General features: G+C 43.0%; 1 protein-coding gene across 1 annotated transcript in view; it reads left to right on the top strand.

Annotated features, from left to right (window-relative positions):
• The window catches only part of NRG3 (neuregulin 3), a 221,736-nt gene that overhangs the window by 185,280 nt on the left and 14,483 nt on the right, over positions 1-21,973 (top strand). The window contains exon 4 of the mRNA XM_058671601.1: positions 4,319-4,445. Coding sequence (XP_058527584.1) covers positions 4,319-4,445 — 127 coding nt within the window. The remainder of the gene's footprint in view (positions 1-4,318; positions 4,446-21,973) is intronic.

Raw genomic sequence — 21,973 nt, 5'->3', positions numbered from 1 at the left:
CCCAACCAGAGAATGCCTTGTGTGTGGCCTCTATCTCAGTGTATGCTTCCTCCACAATCCAGTCTGTAACACTCCAAGCACTCCCTAACAGACTACTCTGTCATGCCTCACTTCCATCTACAACACCTGTGTTTGGGATTTCCCAAAGTGATGGGTCTCACAGGAGAGCAAATGATCTTACTATCACAATCAAGCCCTCACCTCTGTTCCCCTTTGCTCAGGAAAACAAGGAAACTGGCAGCAAGTTCATGCTTGTGAGAGAGGAGGGATAAGACAGTGGAAGAGTCAGGCTCAGGAAAAAAGAAAAACCACTTAACTTGGGTCTAGATTTGAGTGAAAGGAGAGCCAACAGAATACAGGTTGCAAGGCAATTTAGGAAATGTAGTCAGGAATGAGGAAAGTTCTTTTAGAAGTTTATTCTTCCCAAACCTCCAGTGCCTGCTCATCTCCCTGCTTGCTTTTTTTTTTTAGTCATTAATTACATTGTATTACATGACACAATTTCATAGGTACTGGGATTCTCCCCCCTTCACCCCAAACCCTTCCCCCATGGTGAATTCCTTCAACATGATGCATAACCACAGCTCAGGTTCCGTTGGGATTCCCTAATTACAAGCTCACACCATACAGAGTCCAGCATCCCACTGTCCAGTCAAATTCAACGGCCTCTTAGGGAGGCCCTCTCAGGTTTGAAGGCAGAGCCAGCAGAGCGTCACCTCGATCAATTAGAAGATCCAACATATCATCAGCAACAGTCCAGGTATGATGAGGTTGGTGCAGAGTCCACTGATTGACATAGTCTATCTTAGAGTTTCCCCTTGTCCAGTTTTCTGCTGCAAGCATATAGCTGAGGTGGTTGATTGATCTACTCCATCTTCCATCTTTTCTTGGTTAATGTTTTGATTCCTCCATTTTGTTCAGGGGAATCCCCGAAGAAACTTTGAGGTGTTCCCAGTCCAGGCTCCTACATGTACTACTAGTAAGCATAGTGCCCGCCACAGTCCATCACTCCGATCAGCTTGTGGTTGTAACCCCTGGGTTGGATCTATTCTGAGCCCCGACTTCCATTGGAACCAATGAGTATTGCAGCTCTCCCCGGCTCTGCCCATCACACACTCGTCCCTCACCTAAACCAGTGGGAGGTGTGCTGGTTGGGTGCTGCATTCCCTACTGGCACAGGCAATTTCACATTGGCATTTTGTGTTTTGTACTGTTTTTTTTATCGCAACCAAACCTGGCCAGGCCCCCACACAGTTCCAGCGCTCGGACTTGCCAGTGGTTGACGTGAACTGACTCAGCCTGGTCTGCCCCAACCCGAGCCAAATGTATGCCAGTGGGTCACTTTCCAAAGCCTCTTCTGGGTTGTTTACCTCCATGCTTCCTGCATTTATTTGTAGGGTCAGTGTCCTGTCAGAGGAACTGTTCAGATTCCTCCATCCGACCCCTTCCTGGTGTCAGGCTTCATGCATACCAGCAGGTCCTTCGGCCAGCACCGCTCTTCAACCCATTCTGGTTCCTGCTGTTGAGAGTTTCAGCCCAACCACGGCTCGTCCATACCCACATATATCTCATATATGGCTCAGTTGGGGTTGAAACCTAGCTGAGCCCGTCCCACATCTATCCTGGTCCTCCGGAGCACCAAACTGTGTTGCGGTCTAATCCGGTACGGTGCGTCAAGTCCGAATCGATATTTGTGCCAAGGGATTACAACTGTGACCCGACCAGAACTCAGCCCCCTTCCAGTTCCTGCGCCCCTTAGTGGTAAGCTCCACCCAGCCAAGGCCTCCCCCAAGCTCCCCAACCAGGCCTGTTCCCAGCCAGTGTTAAGTATGCCAGAGGTTGCTCTGGGTCAGCCCAGCGCACCCCATAGACTGTCATGCCTCCTGCATAGACTCCACTGGCCCTTCTAAACCGTCCAATGGGGTCAGAGTTTCCAGGGGATTGGTCCACGCATACCTGACACATTCTAGCCCCGAGTATGGTTCTTGAATGCCAGTCAATGTCATAGTCCTGCCTTCTGTGACCCCTCTGCTGATCCCTCATCCTATCAGGTAATGGGGTACCCTGCTGGACAAGCCCAGAATTTTGCCTTTTGAATGAACTGGTGTTGGCAATCTGCACTATAAAGTAACTACAGGTTCTTCAGAGGAAGATTTACTGCCATTGAGAATCTTAAGGACTAATACACACTCTCAGAGAACTGTGGGTTCAGCATGCAACGACTCATGTAGCATATCAAAGAAACCAAATTCCAGAACTTCCTTGCCGGGCGGCCAGCAGGCACAGCCTGGCGCCAAATGGCGCACTGGCCGCCTGAGAGCCTCTCACCCCATGTATGTACGTATGTGGTGGTAAGCTTGGCTGTGCTAGGCTGGAATCGTGGCGGGGGACCTGAGCCCTCCGGGCAGCATGGCTGCCCAGGGGTTGAGCCGCTCAGGCTCCGCCCAGATCCTCCTAGCTCCTCCCCCGCTCCAGCCGCATGGCGCGCTGAGGCGTTCCAGATCCGCTTCTCAGAGTCCCGGGACAAACCCCCCCCCCCACTCCCAAAAGAGGGCCATCAAACCAGGACCCCGGCAAACCAGGAAGCCGCCCGAGAGCCGCTCACCCCATGTATGTACGTACGTGGTGGTATCCCTGCTTGCTTTTTGAATGAAGCCCTGATAGGTCTTTCCATTTCTTTGTGGCTCACTGTGCTTCGTAAAATGCTCACATGACAGACTTATTTAGATTATAGATTAGCTGTCAGAATGTAGGTAGATTATTACAGCTGGATTAAAGCAACTAAGCATGGTGGAGACAAAAATATCTCCCCAGTTAAGTGAAAAGATGAACTAAATATTTCAGGAAACAGAGAAACTTTCTCTGGCGTTGGAATTTCAAAGAGGGTGATGAGGCCCCGAGCGACCACTGCCCAGCAGGAAACGTGGCTGACTTGCCAATGAGAGATGTAGTTGGGTCATTGATCTCCTTCTGATCAATGTTCTCCTTCCTCTGCAACGAGCCTGTGACATAGTGAAAAGGAGCAGAAATGGAAACCTTGTATGTGCTCATACATTGGTTGTCACAGGAAGAACATTGACAGATGAAGAAGCCAAAGCTGAGAGGTGTGTAGGAAATCATAGGGATGGCCGGACTCACCGAGGCAGAGCCGGGATTTGAATCTTATTTTTCCGTGATAGCGGAAGTCCAGGCTTTGAGAGTGTGGCCTACCTGGAGAAGTACATTGTAGGGCCTGGACATCGTTCATGGCTCATCCTGCCTGAGCAATTTGGAGGGAGAGGCAAGCTTCAAGGGGGATGATTGCACAGAGCCATTTCTGGGTACCCATTCTTGGGCTGAAGGAGCACCACTCTGAAGGCCCTGGAGGGAATGAGTGTGAAGAAAATGACACGTTCCATCCTTTTGGTATGGACTCTGAATGACCCTAATAAGAGCCACTGTACGTGGGCAAGCAGAAACCCACAGAAACCTTAGCCTTCCTGTTTAGATCCTGTGGGAATCTCTACAGAGTGCCTTAGCTGATCCAAAAGGCAGTTGAGAATGTCCATTGTGCATCCTGGTTAAGTCGGCTGCAATCGAAGCTCTACCTCCTCCTTACTGTATGCACCTGAACAATGATTTACCTCTCTTGTGCCTCAGTTTTCTCATCTACTAAATGGGTGTCCTCTCACTTTAGCACAGAGAATTAGTATGAAGCAAAAATGAGTTGAAACCTATAAAGCCCTGAAAACGATGCATGGCTATTACCATTGTTATTGTTAGATCTATAAATGTTAACTATTTTTAAAAAACGTTTTGGCTGCTAATAGCAATAGATAACCTATTTCTAAACAGTGAGTGAACATGTTTGCATGTTGTAGTTGAACAAACTTTGACAATCAGCTACACATGTTTGAATTGTACAAATGTAAGTAGAAATATGCAAGTATGTTCTAAGTGCTAACTTCAGAGTTTACCTCTGGTAAGTTCTCCATATCATCTCCAATCCTTTGCATCTCCACATCATGTGCCCATCCTAATTCAGCCTTCTGGGTCAAGACTTTCTTGGATGCATGAAGTCCAGGACATTGCCCTGTGGTTCTGCCTGCCTTTGGAGCATCATTGAGTGGGAATCCTTAGACGATGATGGATAATGCCAGGTTCCTTTGAAATTGGAAACATTCTTGCTGGGGTTGAAAATGAGAGAAGGATTCTGTTTGTTAACCCAGTTTTTCTAACAAATGACAACTACAGATGTCAAACATGAATGACTTTCAGGAAAGGGGACATGATAAATCTTCATGCAAATATTTACGCATGTGTTCAATTGTACCTTCAGGAAACAAGCTAAGCAAATCCAAGAGCAGCTGAAAGAGCCACCAAATGGTAAAAACTACAGTCTCAAAGAATCCAGCACAGTGTCAAAGTCAGAGAGCCTGATGAAAAGCCACGTGCAGCTGCAAAATGTAAGTGCCAGTCCATTCCATTCCTCTTCCATTGTAGCACTCCGAGGCAGGGACATCCAGGATCTAACTAGGGTATATTTTGGCACTTTGTAGTTCCGTGCTTACATCATCCTACTTATCTATGTGTTTGTGTGTATATTTGCATCTGTTTGTTTTTGCATATATATTGGATGAAACAAAGGACAGTTAAATCTCCCTGCTCCTGTTTGCAATCTGTAATGTAAATTAATCTTTGATAGTAATGCAAACTTCAGCTGTTAGTCCTAGCACTGGGCGAGGGATAGTATTTGACACCAGGGATATAATACTCCCTAATCTGTGGCAATTAAGAAATGCAAATGCTACAAGAACCCAAGGGAGGGTGCACCTAAAAGGCTGATGAGGCAGCAGGGGTTGGGGAAGAGGAGGCTGAGAGGAGAGGGGAGAAAGCTTGGGCGGATGTGGAGTCAGGGGCAGTCTCCCAAACAGACTGTAACTTGGATGGGATTTTGAAGGACTTGAAAGGTTCATGTGAGAGTCAAAAGGCTAAGAGTGAAAGGCAAGAACAAAGATTAAACCCACGGAGTGCCAAAAGCGCATGGTATTAGGTTCAGGCAACTCTGAGCTCTTGGTGCGGGAAGAGTCAGGGCTGAGACCTGGGAGATGACGGACAGGGTCACAGATTCACCCATTTTAACCCTAGGCTTGGACTCCAGAAATGAAGTTAAATGAAAATTCTTTTCCTCCTCCATCTGTTTGTCAAGCTGCTTTTTTCTTGATTTTAAAAAATGTATTTATTTAAATGTATTGATAAAGGGAACGAATTTCATCTATTTCATCCATAGAGTTTGTGCTGTTACATAGGTATCTGCTGTTCACTGAGATATATCACAAAACACCAAATTAAACACAACAGAACACTGTCTAATACATGCAGAAATATTCCTCTTGCCCCCACATGAATGTGCTTTCAGATTCTAAAGCACAAAACGAAGACACATGGGCCACGCTATAAACATAGTATTTGGGTATAATAGGCAATCACCCAGGACATATTCATATCCTTCCAAATGCTTCAATTGCCAAGAATTTATACATCATTTTGTGATTCTGAGAAATCATTCTCCAAAGTCACCATTATGATGCACATAACAGCTGTACTTAGATGGTTTAATGTGGAATTCACAAATCAGAATTGCTTCCCAGCTAAGTTTTGTTAAACTTTTATTCATTGCAATGTGCAGATTGTTCTTTTCAGAAACAGGAAAAAAAAAAGCTTTTGCTAATGATTTCTAATGAGTATAATTCCATCATTCGCTGACCACCACCGTGCTGGGGAGTTTTGATTCCTTAGCAACTGCTCCCGTCAAACCTAAACACAGCACACTCCAGTGAAAGTGAGGAGGACAGATTTTACAATCAGTGACACACTCTTGCCTTTGAGATAGGAAGGCCATTGTGGCATTGAGCTTCCAAGTGCACAGAGGGGCGTGATGGAGCCTTTAAAAGAGAATGCAGGATCAGAGGAGGGCAACTGTCATTCTGGGCAGAGTCAAAGAAGAGAAAATTACAAAGAGGTGGTCCAAAGTAAATGTCTTTAGACTGGTAATGTGTCTGTTAGCTGGCAGGTATGAAAGTTAGGAGTCTAGCTTCCTGCGGAGAACTTGGAAGAAACAACTGCATTTCACAGGAATGAGTCTCAGGATCTTGAGAAAGACACTGCTGGGGGTAGCCACTGTGTGCTCCTAGCTGTGGGACAGAGACTATCTTCAGCTGTTGGCCAGAGCAAACCTTCAGTTCTTTGTGTCTTGTATTTTCATTTTCAGGCAGGCATTCCAAGGAAGGGTAGGGTCATACTTTGGACACAGCCCTTTAGCTATTCAGAACAATGTGAGCATTTGTGCAAGCCTTTTGGTTGGAAAATGGGGAATCAGATGAATGAAATCATTTGTGCTGAAGGTTAGCAGATGATTTTTTTTTTAGGTCAAGGGAAAGTGTTTCTAAATGAGGATGAGGTCTCAGGGAAGCTTGTCAAAAAATTTAGGTCAGCATGGGTGTTGTGATCCAGTGAGTTAGGCCCTTCTGTGGGGTGCCCATTCTCGAATCAAGTGTCAGTTTAATCCTGGACCCACTGCCTTTGATCCAGCGTCCTGCAGGTGTATTCGGGAAGGTATCAGACGAAAAACCACCTGCTTGAATCATGCGATCCACATGCGAAACTAAAGAAGATTAATGAGTTCCTGACTTCTGCTTAGCCACTTCCAGGCATGGTCAGCAGGGATGCTGTGATCCTGAGCCACTTCCAGGTGTAGTGGACATTTGGGGAGTGAACCAGCAAACAAAAGACTTTCTCTCTTTCTCTGTCTCTCCTTCTCTCTCTCCCCAATACAAACACCCATGAGCGCATGCGTGCCTGCACACACACACACACACACACACACACACACAATTATGTATGCCTCTCAAATAAAGACAAATAAAATTGTAATATAAAAACAGTGTTCAGCCAGACAAAGAATATTAGTTCCCATGCATCCACAGGGCTGGAAGACACTGGGGCAGAGCGATTGTTCTTATCTAGGACTTGATATATAACAGTTTTACAGCTGCCATAGATTTTACCTTTGCCCTAAGATCCATGAAGTGACCATTTTGCAGTTTTCTCGTTTGACCTTTCCTTAGCAGACGTCCTGATTCTTCCTCATTATTCGTTCGCCAATGTCAAGCTAGTCACACATACACTGTTCCCAAACATTGCTTCCTGTGAGTGATCAAGACTGAAATGATAAGAAAGTCATCATTACTGGAAAGACTTTGGACACAGTTGATTTTATTTCTTCTCCTTCTTTACTTCTCTCCTGCATGCCTCTCCCCAGTGTTTTGTTTATCGGCACAGGGCAGCGAGCGGGGGTGTTTCCTGAAGTCCAAGGTTGGATGTATCATTGCTGTCTTTATATTTTCATCTCCCCCCTCTTTTTTTTCACAAAGGAGATACGAGAAAAAGAAATAAAGTCTTTCTAGTTTTCTAGGTTCCCACTGGAGCTTTGTGGCAAAAGACACATTTACAAGAGAAAAACTAACAGCAAGTCCATTAACTAGTGCACCATATTTTTTTTCCTGAAGATGTATTTACTTGAAAAAGCTACTCAGAGACAGGTCACTCACCAGATGGCTGCAACATTCAGCACTGTTGCCAGGGCGGAGCCAGGAGCTCGTAGGCTTATTATAGATTCTAAGAGAAGTAGGAGCCAAACAAACATTTGAGTCATCTTCACTGCTCATTCCAAGACATTAGCAGGGAGCTGAATTAGAAGTGGAGTAGCTGGGGCACAAGCCAGCTCCCAAATGGGATGTGGCTTAACCTGTTAGGCCACAACACCTGCCTACTGAGACACACATAGAACCCAGAAATGAGTAACAGACAGGGTTATTGAAAACATAGATATATACAAAGGCACTTTCAAAAAGTGGATGGAAAAATATTTTGAAAATAAATTTGGGGACTTGTGATATAGTAGGTTAAACTTAAACCTACAAAAAACCAGGATTCCATATTGACACCAATTTGTGCCCTGACTGCTCTACTTCCAACTTAGCTCCTAGCTCATGCACCTGGGAAAGCAGTGGAGGGTGACCCAAATGCTGGGTCCCTGCACCCATGTGGGAGACTCAGAGGAAGCATCTGGCTTCTAACTTTAGTCTGCCCCAACTCTGGCCGTTGTGGCCGTGTGGGGAGCGAACCAGTGGATGTAAGATCTCATTCTGTTTATCTCTCTGTTCTGAAACCTGGAGTATGGGGTTTTATCTAATGATTAAGCGCCAGGGTATGATGGCCTATTCCAGTTCCTAAACCTGTTTCTTTTTAATGTTGGGAAAGGGAAACAATGGTAACTGATCAAGTGATGATGTTGCAGACAGCAGTGTGGCAAAGTGAGTGAAGCCACCACCTGTAATGCTTATATCCCGTATGAACAGTGCTTTGAGTCCAGGCTGCTCCAGTTCCACTCCAACAACCTTGTAACCTTGTCTGGGGACAACAGAATGTGACCGTTGTACTTGGAACACAGGCATCATGTGGAAGACCTGGATGGAATTTCAGGCCTTTCAGCCATTTAGGGGGTGAGCCAGTAGATGGAAAAGTTTTCTCTTTCCTTTTCTGTCTTCTTCGCCTACACACACACACACACTCTCTCTCTCTCTCTCTCTCTCTCTCTCTCTCTCTCATTCTGTCATTCAAACAAATCCATTTACAATTAAATGGATTTCTGCCTCTTTCTTGAGGCAGCCTAGCCCAGCCTACAGCGCTTGCGCGCATTATAGCAATAAGCCGAAGATGGGAGATTGCTCTCTCTCTCTCTGTTCCTTTCTTCCCTCTCTCCCTCTCTATTTCTCTCTCCTTCCCCCATCTCTCCCAAATAAATAAATAAAAAATGTTAAAAGGCTTTGACATCAGTGCGTAGAAGGAATTTCAAAAAGCTCAGGAAAGTTTGCATATTATGAAAAAAGCTTTGTTTTTATTTCATTTTTCTATCCCCTTACAAAAGGAATTGTAACCTTCTGGGTGTGGGAGATGAGTTTAAAAAGTCCCGTGGAATAATGTGATCAACAGGATTGAGTAACAAAGTTGACTGTACTGATGTAAGTGCCTTCTCTCTTAATGAAAGCTGTGAAAAGTCGTCTTCTTCCTGCTACAGGGAAAGAAATTATAAACGAAAGGTATTTAAGGATCCTGAGAGGGACAAGCATTGTGGCACAGGGAGTGAAACCTCCACTGGTAGTACCTGCATCCCGTAGAGGTGCTGGTTTGAATCTCATGACTTCTTCCAGTCCATCTCCCTGCTAATTTCTTGGGAAAAGTAGCAAAGAAAGACCCAAATCCATATCCCGCTGAACCAATGTGAGATTCAGAAGGCAACACTGACTCCTGGCTTCTGTCTAGCCTGGTTATTATAGGTGTGAACCAGTGGATGAAAAACATCTCTCTCTCTCTCTCTCTCTGCCTCTTGCTTACTTTCTATAATTCTGCCTTTCAAATAAATAAAATAAACCTTAAGAGAGAAAAACAAGATCCCGAGAAGCACAAAGTGCATTGAAGAGATACATGGAAAAATGCATTTAAAAATAAATAAAAAGGTAAGTTTATTTTTATGCACAACTTGAGATCCACGCATAATGTTTCATCATATTCGCTTCTCTCAACTTGGTGGAGATGCCTCCCATGCATTACCAGGTTGGCCTCAGGGTGCTGTGTGAATAGTTTCGTTTAATAAGACAAGTAGGAATAAATAGAACGCTTTCACAAAGGCATTTATCAGTTTCAGCACTTAGAAGGCAATATGGGTCTCTAATAGTTTGTCATACCTTTGTCAACTTTTTTTGGTAGTTTAATAATAGGAAATGATATTTGTTTTTAAGTTTGCACTCCTCTATTTGAGAGTACAGTATAATCTCTAGTCATATATTTCTATTCAGATTTCCTCTTTGGTAAATTATGCGTTGATACCCTGTGCTCACAATTTTATTATAGGAAGCAAATATCAATTTGACTGCAATTCTCCATGCTGTAGGTTTAGAGAAAAAATTGCAACGAAGAATAGATATTAATAATCCATAAAAATGAACTGAACATTCTAACACTATTTGCTTTGCTTCATGCTATCCTAGAGAGGTATAAAGAGAAGCATTTAAGACATCTTTGCAATTAAAAGCAGGCAAGACAATTATTCTTTGGGAAAGTAGCAGTCTGGTGTGGCTGAGACCTTTTGAGATCCATCAAAATGCAAGGTCAGGTGTTTGACCTAGCAGTAAAAACTACAACACAATGCTTGGGTCTCACATCTCAAGATGTGGATTTGACTCCTCACTCTGACTTGTGCAGAATATGGAGGCAATAGAAATGACTCAAGCAAGTGGGTCCCTGCCGTCAGCCCAGCCCAGCAGTCCTGGGGTGTGGTCCCCTCCGCCAGCCCAGCCCAGCAGTCCTGCGTTGTGGTCCCTTCGGCCAGTCCAGCCCAGCAGTCCTGCGTTGTGGTCCCCTCCACCAGCCCAGCCCAGCAGTCCTGCGTTGTGGTCCCCTCCACCAGCCCAGCCCAGCAGTCCTGGGGTGTGGTCCCCTCGGCCAGCCCAGCCCAGCAGTCCTGCATTGTGCTGCCCTCCACCAGCCCAGCCCAGCAGTCCTGCGTTGTGGTCCCCTCTGCCGGCACAGCAATCCTGGGTTGCATTTCCATCTCCTAGCTTCTACCTGGACTAGCCCAGCTGTTATGGGCATTGGAGTTGGGGTGGGGTGTCTGGTGACCAGAGGGTGAAAGCACTCTCCTGCTCTCTTTCTTTTCTTCTCTCCCCCCTCCTCTCTCTCTCTCAAATCACTTTACTTATTTTACTTATTTACTCTCTCTATATATAAATGTATATTTATATATAGAAACAGCCTTTGAGGCCTACCTTGTGGTTTACCTGGCTAAGCTACTGCCTGTGACACCAGCATCCCCTGAGTGTCAGTTAGATTTCTTGCTGCTTCACTTCTGATCCAGCATCTATTAATATGCCTGGAGAGGCAGCAGCAGAGTTTTTGAATACCTTTGCCCCTGGCATTCACATGGGAGACCTGCATGGAATGCCATGCACCTGGTTTCTGCTTGGTGCAGCCCAGCTCGTTGCAGATAGAAGATCTCTCCCAATCTCTTTCTCTTGTTCTGTAGTTTTGCCTTTCCTATAATTAAATACAGTAAAAAAAAAAACCCTAAATGTATCAAAGAAAAGCTGGGGAAGATTTGTCCTTTACAGATTTACAGTGTTTCCTTCTGCCAAGAGCTTTGAGGAAATGTCATTGTAAATTATGATGATAAAAATATAGAATGGTTTAGATGAGCATTCGGAGTAGTGGTTAAGGCACTGCTTGTCTGCCTTTCTGCTGTGTGATGCTGCTTGGATCTGAGTCCTGGCTTCACTTCAGATGCTTAGCTTCCTGTTCACACACACCCTGGGAAATAGCAGATGACGGATCTGGTACTTGGGTCCCTGCCTCCTATGAGGAAGATGTGTCACGTGTCATATCCAAGCTCCTGTCTTTAGCCTGCTCCAGCCCCAGCCATTGTGGACAGGTAGGGAGCAAGCCAGCCGATGGGAGCTCTTTCTGTTTCTGCTTTATTTCTTTGCATCTCACATAACATTTTAAATTTTTTTTTTAAAAAAATATGACTAAAATAGTAATACCAGCTTCAACAAATGCAAGTATGCTTAGGATACTTATGTAGGTTCTTCAAAGGGTTTGCAAAAAATGAAATGAAAAGATAAACATATTTTGTTAATACATTTTGAAAATCTGTGCTTTTCCAGAATTTTAAAGACACTCCTCAAATGCATGAATTTGAACATCCTGGGAAGCCAAAACAAGCTTATCTTTTAATTGCATTTTCCACAAGCCTTTTTGAAGTTACTTTTTACATGGTTTCAAACTATACAACGTAAACATTGTTTTACTTAGTCTTAAAAACAAAGAATTTATATCTATGTATGCAAATTGGAAAACTTGCAAAGTTACGTTTTAAAAGTTTTATTCGGCTATTTTTATTTGAAAAGCACACTGAAAGCCAGAGAAATATGGATCTTTCATCTGTTGAGTTACTCCCCAATTGAAGCCAGGCACTAGGACCTCAGTCCATCTGGGGCCCAAGGACTCTAGCCGCTTCCTGATGCCTCCCAGGATGCATACCAGGTAGAAACTACATAGAAAAGAAAAGGCGACACTCCAGTTCAGGCACTCTGATACAGCTAGTTGGTATCCCAAGCAGTTTCTTAACCATCAAAACACCTGCTGTTTGCAGCGTTACTTCTGTTGGATACTGAGTAAATAGATAATGCTCTATCTTTTGCGATTGTCTGGAACACTTTAGCTGTTATAACTAGGAGGCAGAATGCTACAGAATTCCAGTGGATAGAGGCGAGGTCTACTGATATGCATTCTAGAACACACAACAACCTTGTCAAACAAAATGTCCTCCCCAAAATGTCAAAAGTGATGAGAGATCTAGTGTCTATGCTTAAGCTGCAAATGTGACCACTGGGAAATTCAGAACCCCTAATTCCATTACTAAGCTTGTTGCTAAAGACATTTATTTCTAGGGTGACAGGTTATCCCAAGTGCTGTCATCCTTGGAAGGGAAATGTCCAGCTCTCTGAACCTGTCTGATAAATCTTTGTTTTTTCTTAAAGCCCAGATTAAGTACTTGGACTTCTTGGCAAAATGCACTGTTTAACAACAAGATACCCTGATTATGCTTGACTTAGATGCCCCACTGCAGTGGAGAGTCCTAGTATTGCTTTAGATACATCTAGGTGCCTCTGGCCATTTACCAACCAATTATCTGTGACTTAGACAGATGAAGGAGCTCATTTACAATGTCCCCAAGGATGAAAGTGCTCAGGATTGAATTATCATCTCCAAGACCATCCAAGAAACAGAAGAGAATTCTTAACCTGACTCAGGGACCATAAAGAGAAGTCATCAAAAGAGATGACTTTTTTTTAAGAGAGTCTTTCGTTCTCTCTTAAAATTAAAAGAAACTATACAGAGTCAGTTATATAACATTCCTGCTTTGCCAAAGATCCATCTTAAGAAAGATAGATTTGGATCCTGTATGATGACCTAGTGTCAAAATCCTCACCTTACCTGCTCCAGCATCCCACGTGAGAGTCAGTTCTTGTCCCAGCTGCTCCCCTTCCCATCCAGCTCCCTGCTTGTGAACTAGGAAACCAGCCGAGGACGGCCCATGTCCTTGGGACCCTGCACCCACAAAGGAGACCCAGAAGAGGATCCTGGCTCCTGGCTTTGGATCAGCTCAGCTTCAGCCATTGCAGCCACTTGGAGGGTGAACTGGCAAACATAAGATCTTCCTGTCTCTCCTTCTCTCTGTAAATCTGCATCTACAGTAAAAATTTAAAAATATATTAAAACAAGAAATGTTTATAGGATTCCTTGAGCAACAAGAAAGATTCACAGCTAATGTGTGCACAACAAAGGAAAGCAGAGTTTAATGTCTTCCATTGTCTTCACAGTTTCCAGAGAATTAATTGCTTATTTGTCTATTCTGAACACTACAGAATGTTGCTATGTGTTAGGTACTGCATGGGAAGCTTAAATTGCATCAAATTGTCCATATTGGGTGATGGAGGAAAAAAAAAATCAGCTATTTGTAGTATTAATTAAGGCTCATTTTAATAGTTCTGGTCTAAACCAAGATTTCTTGCTTTAAGCACCAGTTTATAACTTGTTGGTTCAGTGTGTATTCTTGCATCTATTTGTTCAGAGAGTAAGTGATTAGTAAGCATTGAACTATACCTAGTAATGATCAAGGCTACAATGATGTTTGAGATTGTTGATATTCCCTACTTTCAGGGAGCTTACTGCTTACTGTAAGCAATAGGTAATAAGCGGGCCCGGCGGCGTGGCCTAGCGGCTAAAGTCCTCGCCTTGGGAGCCCCGGGATCCTATATGGGCGCCGGTTCTAATCCCGGCAGCTCCACTTCCCATCCAGCTCCCTGCTTGTGGCCTGGGAAAGCAGTTGAGGACGGCCCAAAGCTTTGGGACACTGCACCCGCGTGGGAGACCCGGAAGAGGTTCCAGGTTCCCGGCATCGGATCGGCGCGCACCGGCCCGTTGCGGCTCACTTGGGGAGTGAATCATCGGACGGAAGATCTTCCTCTCTGTCTCTCCTCCTCTGTGTATATCTGGCTGTAATAAAATGAATAAATCTTTAAAAAAAAATAGGTAATAAGCAAGTAATCCCATAAAGGAATGAGAACTCTCCTGTGTGCCAAGGCCTATGACCAGGCATGGACTGTGCCGCCTGAGATTTCAGAAAGCAGATTGAGGAGTCAGTATGACAACAGAAACAGCAAAAACCTTCCTGAGAAGAGGCAGCAGAATGTACTCCGCTCACCTAATGAAATAGACACCTGGCTGTGGGCTGTGGGTTGCAGGGGGCTGGGATACTTAACGCTACTCACATCGGGAGAGTCTCCAGTTAAATTATTTTGCCTTGGAGGAAATACGCTCATTTGAGAGAACTGCATAATTTTTCCTGCTCTTTTGCATGATACAAACATCTCCAAAAAATGGTCAAGTTGTTTTGAACCATTTGCATTTGCCAGGCAGATGAAATCTCTTTGGAAAGCCATGCCATAACTATTCAGTTCTCCCATCCTCTGGGCTCATAAGTCAGACCAGTGGTCGGGAACTTTTTGACACAAAGATGGGCTGGAAACAACACAAAGAGGCAGAGGTTTCCCTGCACTTAAAGGTCTCCTCCCTCTTGCCTCTATTGCCTGGGGTTGCTGTCCAGGTGATTATTAGCCCTGTCAACACTGCTATTCCAAATTGAACCACTTTCATTTAACCTTCTGACTCCTGCGGCGTGCATGTGGCAGTCCTGGAAACAGCAATGCCATGCATCCCCTGGCAACGTGTTCCTGTTTCATTTGATGGGTCTATTGATTTCAGTACACCATCAACAAGGTGTTAGGGGCAAGTAGGTGAGGGAGCAAGAAACGCTAGAGAATCCCAGCACCTGGAAAGGTGGGCTTCCGGGACAATGTTAACCAAGACTTATGGGGGTGCTGTTTCAAAGGAAATCACTTAAACCCAGGCTGAGGAGACCAGGAATGGACTGTGACTTCTCCCTACCCGTTACTCACTTGACAATCTGCACATTACTCCACTTGAGATCCTAAAACACCCAGGATCTACACAAAAACACCCAGGATCTATGTCTGGCCTTTGGAATCCACAGCCAAACTTTTAAAATTTAGAAGGGTGTGGAGAGCTCAGCTGTTTGGAGAACTTGAACCTCATGAGGGGTGTACTCTGCTGGTAACAACACGCAGGTCTTCACTCCTCCCCAGGACGCAACTACACACAAACAAAACCTAAAACCAAAAAAAAAAAAAAAAAAAAAAAAAGGGAAAAGCAATTTGAAAGGCAGATAGAGGGGTCTCTCACTCACCAGATCACTTCCCAGGAAGATCTGGATCTGGGCCAGGCTGAAACAAGGATCCAGAAGCTCTCCCGTGTAGCTAGCAGGCTCAGCTCCTTGTCCGGCATCACCTGCTGCCTCCAAGGGCAATCACTAGTGGAAAGTTGGAATGTGGAGTTTAGCTAGAACCCAAAACTCTCCTGGCTCTGATAGGGATTGTAATAATGCTCTCAGCATAGAGCTTCAATATCCAATGGTAGCTGAAAAGGGGATGATGACAACTGACCATTTTGCAAAGTAGGGTCTGCGCCTTCAGAGCCTCCAGCTGAGCTACCCAGGAAACTAGGGGAAGTGGATTTCAATCTCTCTCTCTCTCTCTCCCTCTCTTCCTCTCCCTCCTTCTCTCCTCCCCTGTGCATGTGTGTACACATGTTGATATTTTGCTTTTTAAAATAAATCTTCATGTTTTTAAGTCTATTTTACACTGGCACATTTTTGGTTTACAGAAAGCTTGAGAAGATGTTACAGGGAGTTCTTACATACTCCGTACTCAATTTCTCCTATGATGCACATTGCACAGAAGCCTGCGGGTACACGTATTGTTAAAGTTAGTGAATCAATACCGATGATAGTGTATTCCGGCATCCTGTTTTCACCCGAAGGCTCTCTCTCTTCCAAACCCATCCAAAGTACCATAACGATAACCGTTCCCTTAGACTCTGGCTGGGAGTTTGTCAGATTCTCTTTCATTTTGTGACCTTGAAAGCTTTGTGTAGTAGCAGACAAGTGTTTAGTTTGATGCACGTCTACTGGGAATTGATGTTTTCCTGATGATTCTATTAGGATTGTGGGATTTTTCAGACAAAAAGTCCCATGTCCCATTTTTTTGTCACATCGTGTTAGGAGTACACACCATTCATACGATTTGTGATGTTTACCGTTGCCGCATGTCTGAGATGGTATTTGTCAGGTTTCTAAACCGTTAACTCTTCTCACGGGCTAGCATGTGGTGCAGTAAATTAAGGTGTCATCTGCAATGCTAGCATGCCTTATCTGAGAGCTTGTTCAAGACCTAGCTGTTTCACTTCCAAACCAACTCCCTGAAAATGTGCCTAGGAAAGCAGCAGATATACCAAGTACTTCATCTCCTGCCATCCATGGGGAAGACCTGGACCAAGTTCCCGGCTCCTTCCCTAAGTCTGTCCATTGTGGCCGTTCAGGAAATGAACCGATGGATTGAAAATCTCTTTTCCTTTTACTCCTTCCCTTTGTGTCACTCTTCCTTTCAAATAAATAAATTAGATCTTGAAAAAGAGTTAATGAGTTCCTCTTGCATAGAACAGTTTTAAGAAGAAGGTGACAGTGTGTTAGTCTGTCCCCTCCTGATGGCGGGTCATCCACATTTCATTGAGAGGAATACCACTGCAAAGGGGTTGCTTCTTCTCTCCCACTTCTGTTTTAATCTTCCCCTCATTTATGTGTATCATTACGAACCCATGAAAATGCATTGTGTACTTGACTCTAAGTGACTCGAGTCAAATATTACTGATTGTTGATGACGCTTTTTCAGCTTTGGTCACTGATGGGCCTTCTGAGTTTATCCGAGTCATTTTGGTGAGGTTTCCTTGTGTTGGAAGGAAGGGCATGGGGAGGTAGATTGTTTTACAAGATTCCTCAGATTTACCCTGTCTGCTATCCCAGTTCTAAGGTGAGCTGTTTCTCTCCAGAGCCCTGGCTCCTTTTGTTGGGTAATGCTGCTGGAAACAAGACCTGGAGCTTGAGAGCTCATTGCTTCTAGGTCGCCTCCGCAGACAGAGCAAACATCTCTCACAAACACACGCACACACACATTCATAATTATATATTTTTTATAAATCCATCCACACCTATATTGGGATAAATATGAGTTCCTGCTGATGTCACCCCCAACTCTGATCAGTTATCACATAGATCATTTGAGCTGTCTTCTTTGCTCATCTGTAAATTCCTATCCCATTAGTGAAAAGCAGGGCTCCCACTACCTAACTTCCCGTGTACTTGTCAAGTCCCAGATGCGTATGTGAGAGTATCTGGATTGTTACACATGGTATATTCAGATGTTGTACAAGTCTGACAAGAAGACAGGTGCTCACATACAACGCTTCTGCCCTTAAACTTTCATCCTCCATTTATTTCCAAAGATGCTGAGGACAGCACTCCCTCCCCACCCCGGCTCCCGTGAGTTTGTGAAATAGTTAGATTTTCTTCTCCGAGCCTATATCCCTTTCTGACATTCCTGGGCCTCTTAAAAAATATTTATTTGCTAATAGTTGTGTTTCTCCAATAAACAGCATTCCATGAAGCTTGCCTGTTCGCCCTTGTGTGAATTTTGGTAGTTGTGTCTCTCAAGAAATTGCTCCATGTCAACGGAGTTATCAAATTTAATGACAAAGAGTCACTCGGGGGGTTCTGTTATTGTTCTTTTACATCCATGGGATCAGCTGTGATGACCTCTCCTTCCCATGTGTGACTGGAAATTCAATTGTTTACTCAATTTTTGTTCTGAGTTAGTGTGACTAGAGATTCATCAACATTATAGGTCTTTTCAAAGAATCAGCTTTTTTTAGCTGTTGATTTCTCTGTTCGTTTTCAGTCTCTGGCTTCACCTTGATTATTTTTTATTACCTCTATTTTGTTTGCTTTAGAGTAACATTGTTCTTCATGTAGTAGCTTCCTAAGCTGCAAACTAAGTAACCTAAGGTTACTGATTATAGAACTTTTCCCTCTTTTTTTCAATATGTAAATTTAATTGTATAAATGCACTGCTCATAGCTGCTATCCTTACCTTTCACAAATTTTGGTAAGTTGTATTTTAATTTTAGATAGTTAAAAGTATGACTCAATATCAGTTGAGACTTCTTTATTCTCTCTTGGATCTATAATCATGAGTTTCAATCTCCAAATACTTTGAGACTGTTCCAAATCTCTTACTGTTATAGTGAAGCCAAAGAACATACACTCTGTGATTCCTATTTGTCTTTAATTTCATAATGTATGGTTTATAATCAACAGATGGCATTTTTTCTTGGCTAATATCCCATGTAATCCTGAGATGCAAGTGTATTCTATTATTTTGGAAGATAATTTTCCAACTGTTTATCAGATTAACTTGATGGAAAGTACTGTTTAGATCAACTATTATCTTTCCAAATTTATCCCCCTAAGAATCTATGAATTGCTCATAGATGGGTGTTGAACTTCTCAAATATTTTGACAGACATTTTTTCCTATTTCTCTTTGTGGTTTTATTAAGTTCTATCTTTTTGATGCTTAGTTGTTAGGTATGTAAATGTCAATCATTGTTATATCTTCTTGGAGAATTGACTTCTTTATTATCAGATAAATCATGTTTTTAATCCTTTTTTCTCTCTAATACCTGTTTTACTAAAAATGAATGCAGTAACTTCAGTTTTATATATATTATTGCTGGCACAATGCATCTTTTGATACCCCCATTATTTTCATTCTCTGTGTTTATATTAAAATTTGTTTCCTAACTGTGCAAATTGGTTGACTTTTCCTTCTTTTCATCCATGTTGAAAGCTTCTGGCTTTCCGTTTGTGTTCAAATCCTTCGTGTTTCCTGATGCATTTATCCTACATTGGTGTTTCGGTGTTCTGCAAGTATTCTATGCCTACAGTGCATTGTCTCTGATTAATTATTAAATTTTTGGTCACTATTCAAACTGTTCTTTGTTTCATTCTTGAATTATGCATCTGTTACACCTTCTGAAATCGTCCTGAAATTAGTATTCATGGTTCTCTTTCTTCCTTTTTTTTCCTTTTTTTCGGTCTATTGATGCAGTTGGTTTATGATGTGCATTCGTCATTTTAGTTACAATGTGCTTATTTGTAATATGTACCTTTGATTTCTTTCTTAGAGGTTTCTTCTCTCTGCTTACAGCAACAATGTTCTTAGATACTGCCCACATTTTAGTTTAGAAATTATAGCATATTTTAATCATTATTTTAAATCCCCTGTCTTATCATTCTTACATTCATTCTTATGCTTAATTGTCTCTTCAGATTGCAGGTATTTTTCAGTATACCTTATGATATTTTATCGGAAGTTAAAGATAATATGTTGAATAATAGGAAACACAGTAAATAGGGCTTTGGCATAAAGTGTCTGAAAATACATGAATTTCTGTCAGATGTTTGTTATAGCTTTAAATGATAGTTTTCAAGTTCTGGAATGCTTTTGTTTACTTAGTTGGTTTTGGAATTTTTACTAGTTTGCTCTCATTTCGTGCTAAGAACTTCTTAAACAGGATCTGTTAACAGACAAACAAAACCAACAATAGAATCTGTCCCTTGCAACTCTTCCTGGCCTGTATTCAGTCCTATTCTAGTGCTAGCTCAATGTGGTATTAAGGGATGGGGGAGGAAATGGATACCTGTTAACATTCTGATTACCTTTAATCCCTTATTGGATATGTATCCCTGGGTTGTGCCTTTCACAAGTGTTTGTCTTCACATCTGTTTGTCTTCTTACGGGAAGCACAATGGCTCCTGTGAGCTGGAGTTGGGAAAACGGCATTCTTTTGTGTGAGATTAAGACTCTGCTAAAGTCTTGCACATTGGCAAATACACACTTGTGGAGGGGACTCTGTGTATATTGCAAAATGGTATTTTCCACCTTTCTCTGGCAGAAAACACGAGATGATGTGTTGTGTGGCTGTGTCTGACTGTAGGAACTTGGTGCACTTCTAAGGCGGTAAAAATCTGAGCATGGTTTGCAATACGTAGGCCTAACTGGTAACACAGGACATAATGGGAGTATTTCCGTCATATTGGATCTTTATTACTTGGAGTTGTTGAAAGTAATCATTTTCCCCCAAATTATCTCCTTATCTCCAAGTATTCTTTTTGAGTGTGTGTGTGCTGTTCATTTACTCCCTTTAAAAAATGACCAGCTTCTATCAACTTGTGCTGTAGAAGGCTGATTCTTCCTGAAGTAGTGATCACTACTGCCACTGTGTGGCTGTTTTTGGAAGTGCTGATAAAGAAAATCACTGCGGTGCTTTGATCTTAAAGGTAGATAACATCATGTACTTTTTCTTTGGTGCACCATGACATTTATTCTAGTTTCCTTTGCTTTAAACACCTGTACATCTCTCCAAGAATAAAATATGATTGATATTTAATTGTTTAATTGTGTATTAATTAATTCAAAAGGGAGGGAAGCTCAGAGAGAGATTGAGTTCCTATCCACTGGCTTTCCTTCCTAGTGGTTACAACAGCTGGGTAGGCGAAGCCAGGAGCTGGGAAATTCAGTCCAGGTCTCCCACCTGGAGGCGCAGACACCCAAGCACTTGAGCTGTCATTTGTTGTCCCATGTCTGTTTTACCTGGAAGCCACAATGTGAACCTGGGCACTCTGCTGTGGCCTGAAAGCATTCCATCTAGAATTTCAACCTCTGCATCAAATATCCACCCCTATTTTGTTTGTAAAAAAATCCCAGTGGGGGCCTGGCACGGTAGCCCAGCGGCTAAAGTCCTCGCCTTGAACGCGCCAAGATCCCATATGGGCACCGGTTCTAATCCCGGCAGCTCCCCTTCCCATCCAGCTCCCTGCTTGTGGCCTGGGAAAGCAGTCGAGGATGGCTCAAGGCCTTGGGAACTCCACACCCACGTGGGAGACCCAGAAGAGATTCCACAGCTCTAGCCTTTGCGGTCGCTTGGGGAGCAAATCAACGGGCAGATCTTCCTCTCTCTGCTCCTCTTTGTATACCTGATTTTGCAATTAAAAATAAGTAAATCTTTAAAATAAAAAAAGTCTGAGTGGATGCATGAAAAACATGTACATACATGCACAAAACATATGTGCTTCTTGGGGTCAGGGATGTGGTGTAAGGAATAGAGCTGCCAATTGCAAAATCAGTGTCTTAAACGGGTGCCAGTTTGTGTCCCTGCTGCTCCACTTGCCATTTCGCTCCTCACTGAATTCCCTGAAAAGCAGCAGAGGGTGACACAGGTGCCTGGGATCCCGCACCCATATGGAATATCCAGAAGAAGCTCCTAGCTCCTGGCTTCAGCATGACTCCAACCCTTTTGTTGTGGCCATCTGGAAGTGAACTAGCAAATCAAAGATATCTCTGTCCACCTGTCTTCTATTTCTGCAAATCTTCCTTTCAAAGAAGTTTTGAAATTTTGTTCTGTTTATCCACATACATAATACACATGCATGTGTTTATATAAACACAAAGCAAAATATGCATCAGAGGGCCTTCAAAAATTTCATAGAAAGGTTGTTATAAAAAAAACGATTTTTTATGGAGTTTTATAATTTTGCACTGAAACAAGCTTTCATTTTGTTTCTCTGGGAGATTTTGAAGTAGACACACACACACACACACACACACACACACATTCAATCCTGACATTTTTATGCAGTATTTGTTGCGTTTTCCTGGGGCACGCAGATGCAACCACAGGCTTACTTTTTGATTGGTTGCTTTCATTCTTTTGCACATTCTCCTTTAATTTTCCGTGAAATTTTTTGTGGATAGGATTGCTTTTCATTTCTTTCCAATAGATTT

This window comes from Ochotona princeps, chromosome 13 (genome assembly GCF_030435755.1).
Source record: "Ochotona princeps isolate mOchPri1 chromosome 13, mOchPri1.hap1, whole genome shotgun sequence".
Classification (NCBI taxonomy): domain Eukaryota; kingdom Metazoa; phylum Chordata; class Mammalia; order Lagomorpha; family Ochotonidae; genus Ochotona; species Ochotona princeps.
Note: the sequence above shows the minus strand (reverse complement) of the source record. Positions and strands in the feature narration are given on the sequence as shown.